At 44.6% G+C, this 24,250-nt stretch overlaps 1 protein-coding gene across 3 annotated transcripts; it reads left to right on the top strand.

Annotated features, from left to right (window-relative positions):
- The first annotated feature begins 568 nt into the window (after positions 1-568).
- On the top strand, positions 569-19,979 carry SYT11 (synaptotagmin 11). 3 transcript variants are annotated; one of them, XM_061120595.1, is made up of 4 exons: positions 569-863; positions 7,071-7,897; positions 15,982-16,102; positions 16,677-19,979. In XM_061120595.1, the coding sequence occupies exons 1-4, from the start codon at positions 830-832 to the stop codon at positions 16,985-16,987; spliced, it is 1,293 nt and encodes a 430-aa protein (XP_060976578.1). In that variant the 5' UTR covers positions 569-829; the 3' UTR covers positions 16,988-19,979. The 3 variants fall into 3 exon arrangements, with proteins under 3 accessions (XP_060976578.1, XP_060976577.1, XP_060976581.1); XM_061120594.1 differs by having other exon boundaries at positions 570-863; positions 15,982-16,105; XM_061120598.1 differs by lacking the exon at positions 569-863 and adding an exon at positions 975-1,214 and having other exon boundaries at positions 15,982-16,105.
- Positions 19,980-24,250: the final 4,271 nt, after the last annotated feature.

Raw genomic sequence — 24,250 nt, 5'->3', positions numbered from 1 at the left:
CTCTTGCCCTCAATGTTTAACAGCATCAGGGTCTTTTCCAATGAGTCAGCTCTTCCCTGGGTCTCCCGCGTTGCAGGCAGATTCTTTACCGTCTGAGCCACCAAAGAGGTTTTACTTATACAATTCAATTATTTTCAGTAAACTTTCAGGGTTGTGCAACCGTCACCAGGTTTGGTCTTCAATCAGAGCTTCTGAAGTTTAAGAAAGTTTCCATAATAATATTTAGTGGTCTCAGAAATGCAAAACAATAATGGTAATTGATACTGAAAAGCAGGCAATATATAATTTTATTTTTTCAAAATCCTACCTCCCTGTCGCCCAGAACATTCTGCTGCTATATTAAGCCTGGGGAATCGGAATCACAAGATCTAAAGAATCTTATACAACTTCTCCTTAGTCAGGCATCGGGGTTTTCGCTTTACAGACCCACAAGCCCATCAGTAGGCGGGGTCTCATTCTCTTGAAAATTTGGCAACGGGAGGGGTCCCCTCCCAGGGATCTTCCGGAAAGGGGCGGGGCTTGCCTTCCGGAACTTTTCGGACAGAGGCGGAGTCTTCTGCCGAGGGCCGTTCGGAGGAAGGCGGGGCCTACCTCGCATCAGGACCAGTCTGGCTGCACCTGCATCCTTAGCTCAGAGCATCCCTGGAGCATCTTAAGAGGCGACCGCAGCTGTCAACCAGGGACCAGACCGTCGCAGGAGGCATCCACCAGATACCTTCCCCCTCCCCTGACCTAGCTCTCTGCAGAGGCGGCCTCCGGTACTTACCGGAGGTCCCAGACTTGTCTGACCATTGCAAAAGCATTTATAGCAATAGCCTCTGATTACGACATGGCTGAGATCACCAACATCCGACCTAGCTTTGGTAAGTAGAAATCTGGCAAACTAAGCCTGGGGTAGGTGAAACCGTTGCCAAGCCAAGGGAGCTCAGCGGCTGGGCAGAGCGTGCAGCCCAGATCAAGGCCTTCAAGTGCCAGTCCCTCTAGAATCGGGCCTGTGGTGGTGGGTAGAATCGGGCCCACGGTGGTGGTATCGCGGGCAGTGGACAGCGTCCGAACCTGAGCCATGGGCTGCAGGACCTGAGCAGGCCGGAGTCACACCGAGGGTGGGGACGTCCAGGATGCGAAAACCTTGGACGGTGCACAGTCAGTGCCGCTGGAGGTGGGAAACAGAGAGCCTGCGAAGGACGTGAGTCCCTCCTTCGGGGGGAGGAGAGGTGAGGCAGGCCGAGCCCTCCCCCTTGGGGCACGCAGGGCGGTGCCCCTTCCTCCCCCTCCCACTGCTCAGGGCTGCGGGGGAGGGGGGTGGCAAGGGGGATGGGGCATCAAGATGGCAGCTTGGAGACCGTGGGCTGTGTGGCAGGCAGCCAGGGGAGGCGGCGGCCTCTGGGGAAAGAGGGGTGCGGGGGTGGAGAGCAAAAAGGAAGCCACTCCTGAGGCCGGTCAGCTGGATGCTGGGGCTGGGAGGAAACGTGAGCCCTGCCGTGTCTGTTCTGCATCGTAATGGTGGGGTCCGTCCGATGCTACCAAATGGCGCTTGGCGCTGCTGGGCTGGGGGATGACGTGATGTCTATTTCTGGGCCTCCTGGCAGCGCCTAGGCTCTTCTTCTCAGGCCTTTGTTCCCTGTTTCCCTAGGCTGGCTTTTCAAAAAGGGGGACTCACCCGCGCTGGTGCTGGCGGGGGCCCGATCCGGGCCGGAGGGGGAGGGGCGCAAGAGGCCGAGCCCGGGGGAGGCCGCTTTGTGTACCAGAGAAAGCATTACGTCATCTCGAGCGGCTGGTCCCAGACCCAACCCTACAGGCTCCAAGATCAGTTACACTCCCTGGAGCAGAGAGTGGGGTGGAAAATAGGGAAGCAGATGCGAAAGAAAAGCTCGAGATGCAAGTTTTACCTCTGGGGGATTCCTCCAAAATGTGCTGAGATAGCAAACTTCCTGTGCTGTTTTCCTGGCCCCCAAAGAAAAATGAATTGCCCTGCTTCTGCCTAAGTCCTATCCCAGTTTGGATGGGAGAAGCGGGTGAGAGTTGCTGTCAGCCTTGGGTTCCTTCAATTCCCTTAAGAGACTCTATGTCTCAGACAATCCAGAAGGTTTAAGCATCCAGACTCCAGTGTTTAGGGTGGGGTCACATCCAACTAGGAAATGGCTTTTCTCACTCCCTACTAGAAGGTTTATGGAAATTAACAGAACCCAGCCTGCTCTATCCCTTCAATGTCAGGAAGAAGACATCAGATCAGAGAAAGTATACAGACAACAGATCACACCCATTTACTACTGGTTCACACTGATTCCCCAAGGATAAATCTTGATTATATTTTTCTTCCACTTCATCTGCATTTTTATTATTTGAGTCCTAAATTTCCAAAATTGATGTCCCTTTTCCGATCACATGAGTACTCCGTGATTTTCTTCTTGCTCTTTCTTTTTCTTCTTATGCCTCCTTTCCATTATATTCTTTTCTCTAATTGCAGCTCCAGATTCCTTGAAAATCAGTTGTCTACAACCAGTTGTTGTAGAGCATAATATAGTGATGTCATTTAGAGGAAATATTAGTGGACAAAAGAAATTATATCCATCTTTTACATACTAAAAGACATATAAATACCCTCTAGTGTATTCATTATTTTATATGTATATAAAAAAATATATATATATATATTTGCTAGATGAGGAGACCAAGGCTAAGGGAGACAAAGTCAAACTAGTTAGGCTAGTGTTAGGATTTAAACCAATTTCCAGTTGATGGCAAAATTCACTCTTATTTCACTGTGTCACGCTGGCCTACTTGACCAGGAAAGGCTATTTTTGCAAAGGAAGTGTCAATAAGCATGTCTGGTCAGAGGCTGAGAGAGCTGGACAAACCCAGATGTGTCTTATAGATTGTCAGATCCATATGGAAGGTCTCCGCCGAGAACTCCCTGTAGAACTTCTGACTTTTTTCACATCTCATAGAGTACTTCATTTCAAACTCCATAGCCCTTGTGAGATACTCCAAGCCAACACTCAATTAATTATCTTTGATCTCGGAGGACAAAAGGAGCAAGCAGCATAGGTCACTGCAATTTACAACAACTTGAAAACACTCACTTCAGCCTTTAGTTCTAACTTACTTTTCCCACTAAGCTTTTGACTAAAACTAGACAGAGGGTCCTGAGTTTCAACATCTCTGATTTTTCTAGTTTACTGCCTTGGGTGTAGGGGAGAGACGTAGGGATTAACAGATACTAAAATGAAGAAGAAAGTAGAGCGAAGGTGGGAAAGGAAGGGAAGGTGGAGGCATTGTGTTGTTTCTCAGTCGCTCAGTCATGTCCAACTCTTTGCGACCCCATGGACTGTAGCACGCCAGGCTTCCTTGTCCTTTGCTATCTCCTGGAGTTTGCTCAGATTCATGTCCATTGTGTTGGTGATGCTATCTAACCATTCATCTGTCTGTCTCTTTTTCCTTCTCTACCCTCCTGAAAGATAAGCATCCTTCATCTTCTCTTTTACTGATCCACTGCTTTCTAGCAGTAAAAGTTGAGGCATAGTAAGCAGCAGTGGGATCTCTCAAGATCATAGAGTAAATTTATGGTAGAGCCAAAAGGATCACTCAGATGTCTCTCAACCCTGAACTTTAGACTCCCTTTCAAATCATTCTCAAAAATATTCCTGTCCTGGTAGTTTCTTGCTTTTCTCTTCTTGTAGAGATAATATTCAGTGTTATGAATCAGTAGCAAACAGTTTTCAGGAAAGTCTCTCATAGGTGAATGGAGAGCCAATTTTTCAGATTGTGCCCATTCTGATTTACAGTTGAACCCAGTCAATTGTTCAAGCAAATATTTACTGAGCTCTTGTTAGATGCAAGAGACTCGGGGATTCAAAGCTAAATAGAATGTAATTTCTGCCTTCTCTTAAGGAGCTTACAGTCAAGGCTGCTCCCATTATGTGAAACCTCTGCCTAACAGTTTTTATTTCACCTGATATTCTGAAAATAAATGCTATTATTATTCAGTATGGCCATGGACACAGTCACCTTGATATACTTTTTGTTAAATGGATTTAGTCATCGATATTATTTCAAAATGTAACCACTTCTTTTCTTACCTGGTCCCAACATTCATAGAACTTTGAATATTTGAGGCAGAGAGAATTTCAGAGATGTTGATTCCAATCCTTGTTAAGAAAATTCCTTTTAGAATATATCTGACCAAGGTGATCCAGTCTCCGAAAATCTTCAGAGAGTCACTGCCTCTGGAAACAATCTGGGCCATCGAGAGGCAGTTCTAACAATAATTCAGTTCTTTCAATTTATCTGTCTTCTTGTAGCCTGTATGCATTGTTATCAGACCTGCCCTCCAAAGTAAAATCAGATCAGACCTTCTTCCAGTAAAGTACCTTAAGTAATTAAAGAAAGTTGTTATTCCCAGACCCTTCAGCTTCAGTTCCTTAAGTTTCTCCTCATTTAATATGGTTTCTAGGTCCTCTTCTATCCTGCTTATCCATAATGTAGAGACATTCTGGTGTCAGATAAACCAGGGTTTAAATCTCATCACTGTCATTTGCTTCTATGTGGTCTAGGGTAGATTTGAATCCCCAGCTTCCTCAGTTGTAAAACTGGGCTATTAATGGGACCTATTCAGTGAGTTATTTGAGTCAGATTGAGGAAGCTCTAACACAGTGTCTGGCAGGGGTATCATACTGGCACACAAAAACAGCAATTTTTATTCTTGTCAGAAATAGATAGAGCACTTCATATGTGTCATGAGCAGAGCAGATGAAATTTTACTGCCCCTCTGTTATCTAAACATTGTACTGATAGTATGTCAGCCTAGGTATACTCCAAGCTTGTTATCACTTAAACTACTAAGTTGTTTCTACTCAGATTTGTCAAGTAAGGTCTCCTATTTCCTATCAATAGGTTTTGAAGGCTAAATAGAATTTTACATTTATCCCTGTTATATGTAGTCATATTGACCTCATCCTCTTTCTCCAATCTGTGGAAACTGGGTTGTTTTTTTTTTAATTTTTTTATTGAGGTATCATTGATTTATAATGTTGTATTAGTTTCTTATGTACAGCAATAATTTAATTATATATATATGTGTGTGTATATATTCTTTTTCATTATGGTTTATTATAGTATATTGAACATAGTTTCCTGTGCTATACAGTAGAACCTTGCTGTTTATCTATTTTTTAAATAGTAGTTTGTTATCTATTAATCCCAAACTCCTAAAGTGGAAGCTGTTTTGAATTCACAAACTCATTTGTTCACTGAACACTTACTATGTACCACGTGGTTCTAGGACCTGGGACTGTAGCAGTGAACAAAACAGCCAGTCACTATTCTTATTAAATTACCTAGTAAGAGAAGACTGACAAGTAAATATATGCCAGAGGTAATAAGTGCTACAAAGAGAAATAAATCAGAGTAGTGGGGATACTATCTTACTTGGAACAGACAGGAAATGTTTTCTGATAAAATGAGGTTTGAACAAAAGCCTGCAGTGAGGCAGCAGGCCAGGCATATGCCTGATAGAAGGACGTTCTAGGAAAAATCTAGAATATGCAACAATCACATTTATTTCCTAAGTTCCTCCTGCCCTACTTGAGACTTACCCTAATGCATAGTATGGATAACTATAGGCCTTATCTAGATCTTTAAGGCCTAAGCCCAATTTAGCTTCAGTGCATTTAAGGGAGAAGAAATCCCCAAACCTAATTATCTAAGTCGGGGGGCGGGGGGGGGGGGGGCCCAATTTGTGCAGGAAAAGACAAGACTAGAGAAGGGAAGGAAAAAAACCTCTTTCTCCTTAGTTATTTGTTTACTTAACAAATATTAAGTACCTCCTAGGTGTTTTTAGTGCTGGGGATATAGAAAGGAACGAAATGAACAAAAGGCTCCCCTGTGGCTCAAAAGGTAAAAAATCCACCTGCAATTCAGAAGACTGGGTTCAACCCCAGAAGATTGGGAAGACGCCTTGGAGAAGGGCAGGGGAACCCACTCCAGTATTCTTGCCTGGAGAGTTCCATCGACAGAGAAGCCTGGTGGGTTATAGTCAGTGGGGTCACAAAGTGTTGGACATGGCTGAGTGATTCAGCACAGCACACAAACAAACAAGATCCCTGTCCTTAGGAAACTTACGTTATAGTGAAGATAGACAATAACTAATACAGTTATATGTGAGTGTTTGTATATATTCTTGTGTATATGTGTGTGTGTGTGTATTTGTGAGAGAACTCATGTCATGTCATTTAGAGAAAATTAAGCGGGGCCAGAAGGGTAGGTCTCAAGGGTGGAAAAGGTTACATTTTTAAATAGGGTGGTCAGGGAAGACCTTACTAGGAAGGTGACAAGGTCTGACATGTTCCATGGTCCCTATCTCTTCCTATTTAAAATACTTGTGTTTTATTTTTAAATATTTGTATTTTACATTAAAATACAAGTATTTTAAATACCTGGGAGCTGAAATTTGAAACATATTTCAAATAAGGACTTAGGCCCACAGTTCTGCTTCTTACCACTCACCTACTTTTATCACCCTTGGGCACCCTACCAAAACCATCCAAAGTCAATTCCACATCCTCCCACCCTACCTATCAGTCAGTCCGCACAAACCCACTGTGGCAAACCCTGTGCTGGATGCTGTGGAATATCCTCCTGAAACCAGACACAGCTCATGCCCTTGTGGAACAGTTGAGGTGAATGGTTCCTATGTAGAAGGGTGACCTATTACACTTACAGGGCCACTTTATGTGAAACACAAATCAATATGAACAAACCAAGTCCATAAGTGCAGAGGCAAGGCCAAGAAAAGAACAGGCAGTCAGGTGGGGCACTGCAGGGGAGGCTTTCTAGAGAAGATAAGTATTTCATCCAGGTTGATGGAAAGAAAGAGCCATGGATGGGTTGGAGGGATGGGTGAGGGCATCTCTAAGAGAGGGGAGAAGTTCATAAGCCTAGATGAGCAAGTTTTGCCTTGAAGAAGGGTAAGTTGCAGATTAGCTTGGCTCCAGCCAGAGGCACCATGCAGGGGTGCTCTGGCAGAGGCTGAGGTCCGCCCGCCTTGACACATCTTTGGTCTCCACTTTCAGATGTGTCACCGGTGGTCGCCGGCCTTATCGGGGCCTCTGTGCTGGTGGTGTGTGTCTCCGTGACCGTCTTTGTCTGGACGTGCTGCCACCAGCAGGCAGAGAAGAAGCACAAGAACCCACCATACAAGTTCATTCACATGCTCAAAGGCATCAGCATATACCCAGAAACCCTCAGCAACAAGAAGAAGATCATCAAAGTGCGGAGAGACAAAGACGGCCCCGGGAGGGAAGGTGGACGTGGGAACCTGTTGGTAGATGCAGCAGAGGCTGGCCTGCTGGGCCAAGACAAGAGTCCTAAGGGACCTAGCTCTGGATCTTGTGTAGACCAATTACCCATCAAAATGGACTATGGGGAAGAACTGAGGAGCCCCATTGCAAGCCTGACCCCCGGGGAAAGCAAAACCACTTCTCCATCCTCTCCAGAGGAGGATGTCATGCTCGGATCCCTCACCTTCTCAGTGGACTATAACTTCCCGAAAAAAGCCCTGGTGGTGACAATCCAGGAGGCTCATGGGCTGCCCGTGATGGACGACCAGACCCAGGGCTCTGACCCCTACATCAAAATGACCATCCTTCCCGACAAACGGCACCGGGTGAAGACCAGGGTGCTGCGGAAGACCCTGGACCCTGTGTTTGATGAAACCTTCACCTTCTATGGCATCCCATACAGCCAGCTGCAAGACCTGGTCCTGCACTTCCTCGTCCTCAGCTTTGACCGCTTCTCCCGGGATGACGTCATTGGGGAGGTCATGGTGCCGCTGGCAGGGGTGGACCCCAGCACGGGCAAGGTACAGCTGACCAGGGACATCATCAAAAGGAACATCCAGGTGAGGAGGAGGAGTTGTTGGGGAGGGATGGTAGGTTGGGGGAGAGAAGGGGATGAATGGGAGGGAGAAGTGGGATGGATGGCAAGGACGGGCTGTAGAGAGGAAGCTCTTGTATGTTAAGATTGAGCAGTGGTCAAAGTAAGACACAGAGCCTGGCAGGTTAGGCCTCCTCCAAGAAGCAACTTCCTGAAGAGAAAAGGGCGAACGCCTTCTGAAATTGCTCTTAGTGGTTGACGTCCTGATGCTGCATCCAGCTTGCTTGGAGCAGGCTGACCCTCCAGTCCTAGACCTCATCATTTCAGACAGATGGGAGCCAATTTCTTCTCCAAAATGTGTGATCTTCCTCTTGTGAACTTATTCCTTACAACTGAGAAACTATGGAAGTAGTTCAGTAATTTTCCCCTCAGCTTCCCCTTCCCAGCCCAAATCTAGAGATATAAGTAAGCTTGCATCTGTGTGACTTTTAACAACCATTTTATAAATGCAGCTTCATCAACTGCTTTGGCTTTCCCTGGTATTGCTAGTGGTAAAGAACCCACCTACCAGTGCAGGAGATGTAAGAGACACGGGTTCGATCCCTGGGTCAGGAAGAGCCCCTGGAGGAGGAAATGGCTACCCACTCCAGTATTCTTGCCTGGAAAATCCCATGGACAGAAGAGCCTGGTGGGTCCCAGGCCATGGAGTCACAAAGAGTCGGACATGACTGAAACAACTTAGCATTCATAGCATACAGCTGCTTTACCTTTCAGGCCCCTTACGCAGGCTGAAACCTTTGCCACAGATACTTCTCTCCCCGTTCCTCCTCTCATCCCTGTTTGCATTAAGAGGGGCATGAGAGCCCTCCATCCTGCCTTCTCTCCACTGGGCTCGCATTGGTTCTTGAATTCTCTCAGGGATGCAAGAATTGTGTTCCCAGCCACACTAGTTCATTCGTTTCATTCTCAACTGGGGAGGCAATGCAGTTCTGTGGTTTGGCAGGAGGGCTCTTATCTGACTGCCTGGCTTCACCTTCCAGCTCACCACTTTCCAGGGGTATGATGTAAGTGAGTTACTTAACTCTTCTCAACTTCTATTTCCCCATCTGTAAAATGGAACTGATAATATTGCCTTCCTTATGGGTTATGAGGATCAAATGGAATAATATACCTGGCATCTTATTGCCTTCATGTAGCTTTTACTTAGTGGAGGAGAAAGACAAAAAAGAAATCTTGGCATTTATCATATAGTGAGTGTGCTATGAAAGAGGTTGTTAAAATTTTACACTTAAGAGTTTCATTCCTTTTTCAGGATTTAACATAAGGAATTGATAGCAAGGACTTTGGGACTTCCCTGGTAGCTCAGCTGGTAAAGAATCTGCCTGCAATGCAGGAGACCCCGGTACAATTTTTGGGTTGAAAAGTTCCCCTGGAGAAGGGATAGGCTACCCACTCCAGTATTCTTGGGCTTCCCTGGTAGCTCAGATGGTAAAGAATCCACCTGCAATGCGGGTGACCTGTGTTCGATCCCTGGGTTGGGAAGATCCTTTGGAGGAAGGCAGAGCAACCCACTCCAGTATTCTTGCCTAGAGAATCCTATGGACAAAGGAGCCTGGCAGGCTACAGTCCGTGGAGTCACAAAGAGTCGGACACAACTGAGAGACTAAGCATAGCACAGCAGGGACTTTGAAGTCAGACCTGAGTTTGAATCTAAATTCTACCAGTGACCTTGGGCAAGCTGCTTAAATTCTCTAAGTCTAAAAAAAAAAAAAATTCTCTAAGTCTCTGTTTCTTATAAGGAATTAAAATGATGCATTTGCATAGTCCCTAGCCCATAGTAAACTCTCATAAATGTTAACCAGGATTATAATTATTAAAGTTTGATCCCTGGGAGAGATATGTGATTTGTAGATATTTACTTTTTTTTTTTTTTTTTACGATATTTACATTTTGTTTTGATAAAGGAAGACAAGGAAGGCTAGATCAGTGGAGAAGATGGTAGAAGGTTTGGAAAGGATATCAGGGTCACTAAAAACACCTGCACGTTTTCCAGAAAGAACCCTGCCTGCAGGTACCTTCCTTCTCTGTTACTGCCTTCTCCGGCTGCAAACCCGTGCTGGACTCAGTGGGGAGGCAGGAGGCTCAGGAATGTACGGAGGCTCCCAGGCCAGCAGGGCTGAGCGGGCAGTGAGCTCCAGGGAAGCAGGTTTGGCCGTTGCTGCAGGGCGCTGTGCCGCGCCAGGCTGGGGAGGGGAGGCAGGGAGCCCTTCCCCCGGCGCTGTGTTCTCACCATCTCTGCTCCTGCACCATCTCTGCCTGCCCCACTGCAGCCAGCCCAGCCATGCCACTGCCCAGAGAACCGCTGTTGCCACGTGGCACGCTTAGCTCACAAGGGCCAGGAGAGGTCTGAACACTTTAGAGAATATTAGAGGTGTTTGGTCAGGGCATGAACACTGGTCCCTTGCCAGGATACAATGAGACACCTCTGAGTCCAACACAGCAGGACTTCTCGCATCCTCTGAGGTTGGAGTCAGAAGGCCTACACAGAAGCTGCAGCAGTGACCGGTTTCATCTCCCTGCATCCCCTCCCTTCTCCCTCCATTTCTTTTCCTCCAGATTCTACCAGCCCGCTCCCCTGACTCCTGACTCCCCATTATAGCAGCTCCAGTACCCTACCCACTGCCTTCATTCAGCTCTCCTACCGGGCAGTTCTTCTCAGCACAGCCTTCCCTGGAGTACTAGCCTGGGTAAAGCCACCAGCTAGCTGGACTCCTCCACACGGCTCATGCACTCAGCCCACGGCGGAGTGTGGAGGATGGCTCTGTGCCAGGCTGCAGCTGGGAAGACACACTGGCAAGGAGAGGGACTGATTTTGGCTGGGAACAAAACAAGCCTCAAATCCAGGACACTGGGCACGGAGCATAGACAATGGCATTTGCTAAACTGCCAGGGGCTCTTGGCGACAGCCAAGCTTCTTTCCACTTTATTAACTCCCTTCAGAAGGGATAAGCCAGGGTGGGATCCTGAGCAACACATTCCCTGGATGAGGCCCCAGACAGGACACCCAGAGACCTGTAGCCTCCCAGGCTTCCTAAGCCTGTTTTCCCCAACCAGTGCCAGTGGGCAGGGCTATGTTTCATCCTGGGTCATGGCTGTCATCTCCCTAGTCATTTGTACCCCTGATTCCCTAGCAGTGCAGCCTCCAAATGTCCACCTTAAATCCTCCCTACTGTAGCCAATAGTCTGCTCTTTCTGGGTCTCCCCTTGGCTCATCAGCTAGAGCTGCTTTGGAAGAGTCCACACTGTAAAGAGTCTTTTCCTGATCTGGGTAGGGTATCCCTTTATAGTAATGGGATCAAAGTTTCCTGGGTGGAGACTGGTGAGAACTGCACTTCTCTAGACAATCCCCAACCCCTAACTGCACTTCCTGACCTTTAGCAGAAAATTCAGCTTTGTCCTTTCCGCTATTGCAGTGCAATCCAGTTGAAAGAAGCCAGGACTGGTCATGATTTTTGATTCTGTCCATTTCACTGCCTAATTCTGGGTATGCAGTTACCTTCTCTGGGTCTCAGTCTCCGTCTTGGCTGGATCATGAAGGCTAATGGGGTCACTTTGGAGAGCATTCTCAGCTCTTATGAATATACAGAAAGATAAGAAGCATTAAAAATTAACACTTGACTATTAGTGAAAGAAGTTTACAGCATAAACTCCAAACCCCCAAACTCTCTGAGTTGGACTTTGGAACTGGATTTTTTTTTTCCTTTAGTGGCAGCTTTTTCCCCCTAGTATTTTATTCAGAAAGAAAGAAAGTGAATTTACATTTCCATAATACACCCCCCACAAGGAGAAGGGAAGTGATTGAGAGAGGGCTGGGGTTAAAGAAGAGACAGTGGGAAAGAAGTGATTTACAGGGTGGATAATAGAGAGTTGTTAGACTCCTCCTAATTTCTTCATGTCATTGTTTCCCAAACCATTTCCTGTCTTTCTACTGCCAGATTGGTGTTCATGACCTGGGACAGTGGTCATGGGAATGAGAGGATTCTTAAAATCTCAGATTTACAAGAGACCTTGGAGGTCATCCAGGCTAGTCAAAAGGGAGTGAAAAGAAAGAAAGAACAGGAATGTCAGTTTTCCATAAACAATAAAGAAATTTGCTATAGAAAAATAAAATCATACACACCAAAAAAGGAAGTTGCTGTGTATGTGTATTGGAGAGAAGACAAGGAGGGATGTGGTTGAATGTTCAGGCTTTTTTTCTTTTGTTTTCTCATGGCTGTGATTTATGTGGAGGTAGCACTGAGAACTTCTAGTCCCTATAAAGGTTTATTGAGGATGCATGAATCCTCCGCTTTGCAAAGATGCTCTGGCTAGAAAAAGTCATTCCGTAGGGGCTCTGCTAATTATAAGAAATAGACTTATCCTTCGCCTAAGTATTTCCTTCAGCCTAACGTCTTCTTTAGGACCATTGCCCTTGTTCCTGTTTTCCACGGACTGAGAAAAGATCCTGCACTCTTGAGAGCAAAGCCTCCCAGCTCTGTCAGGCATGGATAAAACCCTTTCTCCCCCTTGTCCCTCTGCTCGCCCACCCCGCAACAGGGTCTTTACCTCACTAGGCGAAGGGGCTGGGAAACAGTTCGCTCCCAGCCCTTGACAAAGAGCCCTTGAGAAAGAGCCATTGACAATGCCGCTTGGAATGGGAATTGGGTGGAAAGAGAAGGGGAGGCGGGAGGGGGGACTTGAAACTCTGGCCTTCAATGCAGAATAGAATGGCATTCAGGTGGTGTTGTGGCGGCAGACTTGGGCATCCCAAAGGGGCAGCTGAATGACGATGGGCATTCTGCATATGTAAAATGGTCAAAGGTGAGAGGGGAGGGTGGGTCAGATGGAGAACAGTTGCCAGAGGAGTGATTTTAGGGGAGGAAAGGATTGTGAAGGTGACCAGAAGTTGTCCACTTTCCCAAAGAACTAGGGAAGGCACACGGGACTTTGATTAGGGTGATTATGCTGCTATAATGGATGATTTAGGAAACAGTTTGTTTTTTTTTAAACAGTTTTAAATAATCAGAAAACTTAAGTATCATCTTGTAATTGATGTTATTTTTACAAATAAACTTTATTTTTTAAATCAAAATTTCCTTTTTACCCTCCCCAACCTTCTTCTGTATATAAAATTAGATTATATTTAAAGATTGTATTAAAAAAAAAGATTGTATTTTTAATATTTAGATACCAATATTCAAGGATGGTCCCAGATGTAGATATCAAAACTAGTTAACATTTCATTATTCATGGAAATGGAGGGGAGCAGTGACCCAAATAATCCAAAAGTTCTTTCTAGATAGATCAGCACTGTTCACTGGAACGTTCTATGATGATGGAAATGTTCTATATCTGCATGTATCTAACATGATAGCCACTGGCCACGTGTGAACACTGAACACTTGAAATATGGCCAGTGTGACTGAGGAATTAACATTTTAATTTTACTTAATGTTAATGAATTAAAATTTAAATAGATACATGTAGCTACCAGCTACTGTATTGAGCAGTTTAGTTCTGAACATTTTGGAAGGTATTTTCTTTTTCCTGAGGGATTACTTTCCTGATGCCTTTGGGCTGTGACTGATAGTAAAAATGAGTGCACATTCTCTGTGTTCTGACTTATGTCAAAGGAAGCGACCCAGAAGTATACTGATTGGCAGGAGCAACCAGCCTGTGATTTTAAACTGGCTCAGAGTGCGTCCTGTGGACATAGTCAAGAGCCGACAGTATGTTTTGGGTAAGGAAAAGATGTAGGGCTTCATCTAGCAGAGGAAACCATGAAAATCATTTCTAAAGCCTATTTTCTTTTGTACTTCAATCCCAAAAGCTAATGGCTACGTTTAAAGTTTAGTCACGTTCAGTACCCTATGAAAGACATTTCCATATGCTCCTGGTATGAAACATAGCCTCAAGAAATTTTTTAAACCAAGTGGAAATATTATCACAGTTCATTCCTTGAGGTGACGACTTATAATCAATCAAAGCATAAGCTATTAGGGTTTTTCCTTTGTTTTTCACTGATGAGCTAATTAAATCATTTACTGCTGTTCTTTCCTGAGCAAGCACTAGCCTGTGAGCTTCTGGAGGGTAGGGGTGCATCTTTTCAGCCCTAGCTGCTAGCAGATTGCCTGGCACTTAATGCACAGCAAGTCATTTTGGTGGGTATGTGGCATTTGTAAGGCTGGTGGTAAGTTTGGTCTATTTTTGTTCAATCTAAGAAGTCGAGTTGATGACCTTCCTTTGGGGCTATGAAGAGTATAAGGAATAAAATTTGATAGTGGAGGAATGGTTAGGTCTCAAAATTTTTTGTCTCAAATTTAACTTATTATGTCCTAAATTCCTCCTGTGCTGCCACATTTTGTTTTCTTTATCCCAGCCTCATCCCCACTTCCTAAGAAACACAAGAAACAGTCGCTCCTCTCTTCCCTCTCCCCTATATTTATATCCAGTTAGCCGCCCCCACCCAGAAAATCCTGACAGTTCTTTCTGAAACCTGTCCCAGGTCCGTCTCCTCTGCCACAGTCCTGGTTGCAGCCCTCACCCTCTCTTCCCTAGCCTTTGGGAGCAGCCTCTTCACCAAGTTTTCTGACTTTTGTCTTTAGTTCCTTCCTCAGCTTTAACTAGAATAATATGATTATTAATAACAACAGCAGTAACATCATGCTTACAGAAGTCGCTCCTATGCTTACAGACCTCCTCTTCGCCTGACTGCTGCTGCTGGCTCTGCTGTTTGGTTAGCTTACTCCCCCCCCGCACTCCATGCCCTTCACCCCCACCTAACCCACCTCTCCAGGTTCCTGGCCCATCCCTCCTGTCAGCACTCCAACATCAGGTACATTCACCACTCCCCATTCTCTGAACATAGCCTACCCTTTCAGCCCCAGACCAGCCCTGCCATGCAGGATCTTCACTCTGCCCATTGCCTCAGTGTCTCTTTCTCACCCCCCAGGAGCTCAGCCCTGATGTCAGCTGGCAAAACCTCCCCTTCATCTCCCAGCAGCACTGAAGCATTTATTTTGGTCTCACTGTGCAGCTTGTGGGATCTTAGTCCGGTGATCAGGGATTGAACCCAGGCCCTCAATAGTGATAGCCCGGACCTAACCACTGGACCACCAGGGAATTCCAAGGCTTCTCACTCTCCTGACAAGTAAACATGTTTGTTTACATCTCTGAATCTTCTACTGCATCCTTGGGAACAATGACTGAGTCCTGTTAGCTCTGAATTCCCAGCACCTGGCATGTAATTAGTATTCAAATGTTATTTAAAATGTTCTTGGAGGACTAGAGTTTTTGTTTTGTTTTGTCTTGTTTCCAAGCTCAAAATAGAGCCTAGCATAACATTTCAAGGTGGGGAAACAAAGATATGGGCATCCAGGGCGGCCAGAGAAGACACTCTGAAGGTCACGCACTGGGGCAGGCAAAGCAGGTATGGATATTCACCTTGTGAAATGGAGCCACAGGCTCTAGAAAGTCCAGGTACTTGCCCGGGGCCAGCTGGTGAGTAAGTGACAAAGTTAAGACTCAAATGAGAGTTTCCTATCTCCCTTCAAAACTTTATCACAAGAACCAAATGAGAGAACAGGAGAGAGTACGTGTCTCTGGTACACACTAATTTACCGAATCCTCTTCCTAGTTCTGGGAAGTTGCTACTGTTTTCATATCCATCTTACAGAAGAGGAAGCAGAAATCCAGAGAGGTCAAGTCGGGCTGACCTTGTCCCAGCTCAGACAGATAAGCAGTAGAGTCAGGATTTGAATCCAGGCCAGAGTGGCTGCAGAGTCTGTGCTGTGCTGCCTCTCCATGCAAAGGATTTTATTTACGATAAGATTTTTTTTTAATTTTATTTTGGGCCACGCCATGTGGCATGCGGTATCTTAGTTCCCTGACCAGGGATCGAACCCACCCCCACCCCTGCAGTGGAAGTGTGGCATCTTAACCACCGGACCACCAGGAAGCCCCTGTTTACTCTCAGGACTGTGAGGAGAACATCTCCTTCGCCCTGCGCACTCTCTGTGGCGTGGCCTGCCCCCTCGGCTGGGCTTCTCACCTTCTGGTTCTCCTCCACAGAAGTGCATGAGCAGAGGCGAGCTCCAGGTGTCTCTGTCATACCAGCCTGTGGCGCAGAGAATGACGGTGGTGGTTCTCAAAGCCAGACACCTGCCGAAGATGGACATCACCGGCCTCTCAGGTAGCAGCTATTTACTTCAACCCATCTCTGCCTGTCTGCCCTCCCCGCACCGCCGCCCCTTGCCTGTGATCCAGACGCCTCCCCCCGCCCACCTTTCAGGACCCCTGGCACCTCTCACCCTCTACCCATTCCTTTCTCTGTCTACATTCTCTTCCTGATGAATGTCACCAGGGAGGTGTTTGGGTAAGCAAATGGCCTCTACCTTTGGCGAGGTATTCACAGGGGTATGCACACCAGCCTCTGTGCTCTTGCTCCAGCTGAGACTTCTCAGAAAGCCTGCAGCTTTTGGTAGTCCCTCTGCCCCCCTGAAAATGCTTCTTGGTGTCACGGCGTTTCTTCAGCCCTGATTCGAGGCAGTTTTCCTGTTCCTCGTCTGCCTGGTTTCCTTGACCCCTTGTCCAGGCGGGCAGATGTGCACACAGTCAATGTACACTGGGTGTGCACCCACCAAAGACCACACGAGGTGAGAGAGGGGACATCAAGGGGATGAACAGCAGAAGCCCCTCCTCCCTGACATTGTATAGGAGAGGACTGTGTCATAGGCCTGTCTCCCTTTTTTCTTTGGGGGCCCCAGATCCTTATGTCAAGGTGAACGTCTACTACGGCAGAAAGCGCATTGCCAAGAAGAAAACCCACGTGAAGAAGTGCACTTTGAACCCAGTCTTCAACGAATCTTTCATCTACGACATCCCCACCGACCTCCTGCCCGACATCAGCATCGAGTTCCTGGTCATCGACTTCGATCGCACCACCAAGAACGAGGTGGTGGGCAGGCTGATCCTGGGGGCGCACAGTGTCACCGCCAGCGGTGCCGAACACTGGAGAGAGGTGTGCGAGAGCCCCCGCAAGCCCGTGGCCAAGTGGCACAGTCTGAGCGAGTACTAATCCTCTCCTCGCCTCTAACCCTGGGGCCAGGCTGGGCGGGGACATGGCGGGGGGAGAGAGGACCCAGAGGAGCGGACTCAAAACCTCATTTTAGTTGTAGAAGAAAATTTCTTACACCACAAACCCCACAGAGAACACCCCACATGACCACAGCTGCAGTTCAGTTCTTAGCAATGATGATTTTTCTCCTTTGCAAGGCACTCGGAAATCCTTTTTTTTTTTTTTTTTCAAATGGGGAAAAAAAGAGAGGGAAAGACCTCTAAAAGTCTATATATAACAATGTAACCTTATACTTGCATGTCTAATACAAACTGAAGAAATTAGCCTAACTGCCAATATCAAGGTACAGATTTTAATCCATGAAAATTGTGTCTTGTGCCGAATTGTATTTGCTGATTACCTGAAATTGGTCTCTTTTTATTGGGCTTCTCTGGAGAGTTATTCTCACGCCCCACCTCTGTGGAAGAATCTTTCTGCTCTTGTAAAACCTCATGTTTTCATCATTCCTATCTTTCCCCCCTATTACCACTTTCATTTCCGCTCTTTGAGCTTAAGGACCAGAGGTCTGCAGTAGGCGAAGATACAGAGGTGGAATGGATAAGGCAGGGTTTGCAGGAGTGTTTGAGAAATGAGGTATGTTTGCTGTCAGCGCTTCTGCTGGAAAGGGGTAAAAAGCTCTCTTTGATTAATATGTAATCAGTTACGCGAAGGCATCAGACTTTTAGGTAGAATCTGGGTTTACAAAACTAGATGACTTCTCTAGAAAGAGCTTTGGGACTTCAAATTCAGCTACAGGATAGTACCATTGACTGTATCTAGCTGATCCCAAATGCAGGTATGACGACAAGGAAAATGAGATGAGTGCCTCGCCCTTTGTAGCTGTGTTTGGAAGGATAGCCATTTGTTGGCTGATGTGTTAGGAATCATCTGTGGTTTGAAAGGTTAGACTGGCCTTTGTTTTTCCAGAAATGCTGACCACTGAGAAGCTTTAGAGTCTTCTCAAGTAGTTTACGTGAGGTTAGTTTTACTTCATAAGGAAAAGGACCTTCAGAAATTATTCTTTCTCCTCAAATTTTTCAATAATGGCCCTGAAAAATAACTAAATGAGTAAAATGAGCACATGACAAATTAGTAATAAAGATAACTTGGATTTTTCAGAGCATCCTTTCCCTGTAAACAAAGTGCTTAGTTCTTAGGACTCCTGAATCTCAAAGTACAATGAAGGCATGGGGAAACCACAGAGCTTAGTCCTCCATCTGCCAGTGGACAGTAGAGCTTGAGAGAGATTCAGCCTCTTTTTTAGAGTTGACGTCTCCTTATCCCTAGTCCAGCCATGTCTCTAGAGTTGAGACTTTTCAGATGGCAGAGACTTCATGGATGATAAGTAAGCCTGGATAGGCAGTAGATATTTTTGCCAGCCTGAAGAGGAACTCAGGTAAGCAGCAGCTTGAACCAAGGCCTGAAAGATTAGTAGAGACAGAAATTTCACATTCATACAAGAACATCACTATCTGACTTGCTTCTGAGAAGAGAGTTGAAAAACTGAGTCTCTATGGAGAGAGTGGTGATGTTGCCTCTGCCGTTCCATAACTCTTGTGGATTTAAAACCAATCTGTCCCCTGATCCCCCAACCCCATTCTTTTTTTTTCTTTAACCTGGATTCTTGACAATGCAGAGCAGTTCTGAGCAGGCACAGAGCCTACTCTCTGTTCTTGTCCCTGTCATCCCCCAGCCCCCAGAATCTGACTCACAATCTCACCATCAGCTGGGTTCACATCACCGGTTTCTATCCAAGACTCCATGGAATGTAAATACTGTATCATACGTAGACAAAAATAATTTTTGTTTTCTAAAAATGCATTTTGAGATAGTTTAATGTAAATCTGACAGGAGCATTCTGAAGCCCCATTAGGAAAAATTTTAAATGGTTCCTCTTCATCGCCTTAATGTCTAAAGATCAGAGACTGCTGAGCAACCCGCTTTTGTTTCCTTCCCAGAAACAATGCGAAGCCACAGGTGGAGAGAGTGTGGACTTTGCCCTGCTGTGTGTGCCTCTGTAGCTCCTCCTGACATAAGTCTGGGAAAACAGCCTCACCCGACTCCTCTCTTACCCATCTCCTTGTAGCTTTATTCTTTGCATCTACTGAGCAGTGGGTGGAGGTGGCAGGAGAGGGACCCATAGTTCTGTAGCCTAGGAACTGCCTCGGTGTCTTTCTCAGAAAAAGGCAAAGAGGCAGACAGTACCAGGTTCCTCCCTCCTACCTCAGGCCTGATCCATTGTGCCCTTGACTCAGCCATCCCAAAGTTTCTTAGCTGACTTCGGCTTTCATATTTGTTCCTCCCAGAGCTAACTGATAAGGGTGGAGGAGGAATGCCTACTCCTAAGAGTCAGTGGAAAGACAAGAGAGTCACATTCTAGCTTTTGCACTAGGCACTCATGATCAGGAATAGGTTAGGGAATGGTCACTTCTGATTTTCCAAGAGTCAGTCCTTCTCTGCTGATATCTTGATTCCTTTGGGAAGAAAAGAGCTTTTCTTAATAACAAAAAGTCCCTTTATGAGTTAGTCCTTCCTTCAGTTCATCTCAGTGGAGCACAGCCAAGATGTACACGTTTAGGAGCGGTGCTCGGGATATGAGAACAGATAGAACTGGTTCATGGGACAGGGGCGGCTTGCTCAGGAGAGGGAACGATGCAAGTCCTTTTTCTTGGAAAGCTTTTATTATGGCCACAATAGTGACATTGCCCTCACCATGATCCTTCTCCAATGTGGTCGTCTTTCTTTACCTTGTGTCTTCTCTTGTAAAAATGAAACTCAAAAATAAATGTGTCAAATTAAAAAAAAAAGAAAAAAATCGAAAAAGCTAACATGAATTGTGTGAAACTGCATAATGCTGTAATGCTAACCTACAATATGTAATGCTATCTTGTATGTTGAATTTGTTAATGCACCACACAAGTGCGGAATAAAGACTGATTCACATTAAATAGGCCCAATGAGTTCAGCATGATTTTCTTGGAAGCTGGATGACGATGAATGATGTGAACACTCAGACTCCAAAAGGTGGCACAGTGGTAAAGAATCCGCCTGCCAGTGCCAGAGACGCAAGAGAGTTGGGTTTGATCCCCGAGTCTGGAAGATCCCCCTGGAACAGGAAATGGCAACCCACTCCAATATTTTTGCTTCGAAAATTCCATGGACAGAGGAGTCTGGCGGGCTTTAGCCCGTGGGGTCGAAAAGAGTTGAACACGACTGAGCACACGTGTGTGTGCACGCACACACACACACGCACAGCATGTTTTCCAAGATATGGTCCTAGACCATCTGATTCAGAATCATCTGAGATGCTTATTAAAAGAATTTAGATTCCAGGCTCCAGACTGAGAGTCTTTTCTTTTTGTCCTATTTTCTTCTTAAAATGTAGTATTTAAGACAATAACCACCAGAGTTGATGGTTTTTAGTGCTGAGAATAAGTCTGACTCTTTAACTGAAAATATATCAAAAGCAATGCTTAGACCGACTGATTCTGTCTTTCATTTATTCACTAGTCAAGACTTTATTATTATTATTGGAGGATAATTGCTTTACAGTGTCACGGTGGTCTCCTCCGCACGTCGATGTGAATCAGTCATAATTACATACATATATACCCTCTCCTTTGTGAGCCTCACTCCCCCAAAACAGTTTTTTAAATTTAGTTTCTATCATATGACAGGTACTGGGAATACAAGACATTGATAAGCAAGAGTACTGCATTTGAGCTTAGCTGAGAACAAGCATTAATCAATTAATCACACTAATAAATATTTAATTACAAACTGAGAAAAGGAACACTGTGCATGCAGGAAAGAGGGAAACAAGAGAAAAAGTTTAAAACTTTTTAAGTTTCAGTGAAACTATAAAACATTTTTAATATAAAACTAACATCATAAGCATATTATAAAAACATTGGAAAATAGAGACGAGGGGAAAATGTCAAGATTCCAAAACCTTAACCACCATTTTGTAATCTAATCTTACTTCTTGTGTATTTTCTTCCCTGTGTACATTATTCGGGATCGTATTATAAAATAAAGTATATGTTCATAGGAACCAAAAAAAAATTCACCCACAGGTATATGTCCTTCCAATTTCTTTTAACAACCTTATAATTCCAATCATGGTATGTAATTTTGTATATTACTTTTTTCTAACATGATGATATAATAACAATGATAGTAAGATTATCTTGGCACTCAAGATGTTTTTGGCTTTAATTAACAGGAAACCCAACTCAAACTGGCTTAAACATTAAGGAAATGGATCGGTTCACCTAACTGGAAGTCCAAAGAAAGGCAGGTTAGGCTTCAGGGTTGATTCAACAAAAGGTCACCAATACTATGAGGGGCCCAGGTTCTTTCTGGGGGCCATTCTGACATTCAGTGGTAGCTTAAGGCATAAAATCATTAGTAAGGCTTTTGTGTTTATAGAAGCACTTTCAGAAAGAAAAAAGGAGATCACCTTGGGACCTCTCATAGAAAAATTAAGGTCAATCATTACCAGAAGCCTCTAGCTATTCTTTCCTCTTATCTTGGTGGTCCAAAATGTATCACCTGGTCATTTCTGAACCAATCACAAGCAAAGACGATGGGATTATCTTCAGGCCATTTAGTACTATCCTGGAACTGAGTATGGAAGATGGGTAGATTCTAGAGTAAAATGTCATTTTCTTTGGAAGAAGGAATTGCTACTGGGTGGACAATGAATAAAGAACATCTCATAGTTTGTTTTTGGCCACACTGTGCAGCTTGTGGGATCTTATTTCCCTGACCCAGGGGTTGAACGCAGGCTCTCTGCAGTGAAAGAACAGAATCCTAACCACTGGACCACCAAGGAATTCCTACATAGTTTCCTATAGTACCTTTCATTCTAAGGTATTTTATCCTATGATCTTATAACAAACTCTTTGAGAAGAGTGCCTAACCTACCATGTGCCTCACCTTATAACCTCATTCATTCCCTATACCTAGTGGTTTGAAAAGACGAACAGCCTGGTGCTTGAAGTCCTCTTTAAATAATTCAAGAATAACATAAGTTTTAGCCATGGGGCATAATTTTTCGGAAAACTGAAAACATATCTATTCTTGTTCAGTATAACTTTTACAAGATAGTGAACTGGAGAGTATCTCAATTGCCAAATACCATATTAGGTCAAATACACCTTCTGAACACGTGGAAGAATTGCTCAAAACTCTGCTTGGTGTTCAAGAACAAACTCCTAGAGGAGGTCTTAAGGCTCAGAAGGCCCAGGAATAGATGTATTAACAGATAAATCAATAAGAGCCTGGTAATTCATTAGTTGCTTTTGTGTTCCGTTCTGGGGAGCTGGTAATTCACCTCAAATGTTATGTTAGACCTCAATCTAACTGGAAAGCTCTGACAAGGCCATAAGGAGGGTATCCTTTTCTTTTTTTTAATAGTAATAGCAAAAAAAAAAGCTAACATGATCAAATGCTTATCAATGCAGGGCACCATTTTAAGCACTTTACACATTTAAAACTCAATCCTTCCAACAATCCTGTTGGATATCTGCTACTATTGTCCCCATTTAACAAATTTAACAGTGGCTTATGCCATTCATAAGCCATGCATCCTGGATTCACCCTGTGATACTCTGACCTCAGAATCTCTTTCTTCTACCATCAGTACTAGTAGAGAGTTCAAAGAAAGATGCCAACAGAGGCTAGGGGAACTAATACAAACTAGAATGTGCTCATACTCTTTTTTTAAAAAAATATTTGGTGGTGCTGAATTCTCTCAGCTTTTGCTGATCTGTAAAGCTTTTGAATTCTCCTTCATATCTGAATGAGATCCTTGCTGGATACAGTAATCTAGGTTGTAGGTTATTCTCTTTCATTACTTTCAGTACGTCCTGCCATTCCCTTCTGGCCTGGAGGGTTTCTATTGATAGATCAGCTGTTATCCTTATGGGAATCCCTTTGTGTGTTATTTGTTGTTTTTCCCTTGCTGCTTTTAATATTTGTTCTTTGTGTTTGATCTTTGTTAATTTGATTAATATGTGTCTTGGGGTGTTTCGCCTTGGGTTTATCCTGTTTGGGACTCTCTGGGTTTCTTGGACTTGGGTGGCTATTTCCTTCCCCATTTTAGGGAAGTTTTCAGCTATTATCTCCTCTAGTATTTTCTCATGGCCTTTCTTTTTGTCTTCTTCTTCTGGAACTCCTATGATTCGAATGTTGGGGCGTTTCATAGTGTCCCAGAGGTCCCTGAGGTTGTCCTCATTTCTTTTGATCCTTTTTTTCTTTTTTCCTCTCTGCTTCATTTATTTCCACCATTTTATCTTCTACCTCACTTATCCTATCTTCTGCCTCCGTTATTCTACTCTTGGTTCCCTCCAAAGTGTTTTTGATCTCATTCATTGCATTATTCATTTTTAATTGACTCTTTTTTATTTCTTCTAGGTCTTTATTAAACATTTCTTGTATCTTTTCAATCTTTGTTTCCAGGCTATTTATCTGTAACTTCATTTTGTTTTCAAGATTTTGGATCATTTTTATTATCATTATTCTAAATTCTTTTTCAGGTAGATTCCCTATCTCCTCCTCTTTTGTTTGACTTGGTGGGCATTTTTCATGTTCCTTTACCTGTTGGGTATTTCTTTGCCTTTTCATCTTGTTTAGATTGCTGTGTCTGGAGTGGGCTTTCTGTATTCTGGAGGTCTGTGGTTCCTTTTTATTGTGGAGGATTAACCCAGTGGGTGGGGTTAGACAATTGGCTTGTCAAGGTTTCCTGGTTAGGGAAGCTTGCGTCAGTGTTCTGGTGCGTGGAACTTGATTTCTTCTTTTGGAGAGCAATGGAGTGCCCAGTAATGAGTTTTGAGATGGGTCTATGTGTTAGGTGTGACCTTGGGCAGCCTGTATGTTGATGTTCAGGGCTATGTTCCTGCGTTGCTGGAGAATTTGCGTGGTATGTCTTGCTCTAAAACTTATTGGCTCTTGGGAGGTGGTTGGTTTCAGTGTAGGTATGAAGGCTTTTGGACAGTCACTTATTACTTAAAGTTCCATGTAGTCAGGAGTTTTCTGGTGTTCTCAGGTTTTGGGCTTAAGTCTCCTGCCTCTGGATTTCAGTTTTATTCTTCCTGTAGTCTCAGGACTTCTCCAACTATACAGCCCTGATAAGAAAACTTCTAGGTTAATGGCTAAAAGATTCTCCCCCATTAGGGACACCCAGAGAGGTTCACAGAGTTACATGAAGAAGAGGAGAGG

This window comes from Dama dama, chromosome 20 (genome assembly GCF_033118175.1).
Source record: "Dama dama isolate Ldn47 chromosome 20, ASM3311817v1, whole genome shotgun sequence".
Classification (NCBI taxonomy): Eukaryota; Metazoa; Chordata; class Mammalia; order Artiodactyla; family Cervidae; genus Dama; species Dama dama.
Note: the sequence above shows the minus strand (reverse complement) of the source record. Positions and strands in the feature narration are given on the sequence as shown.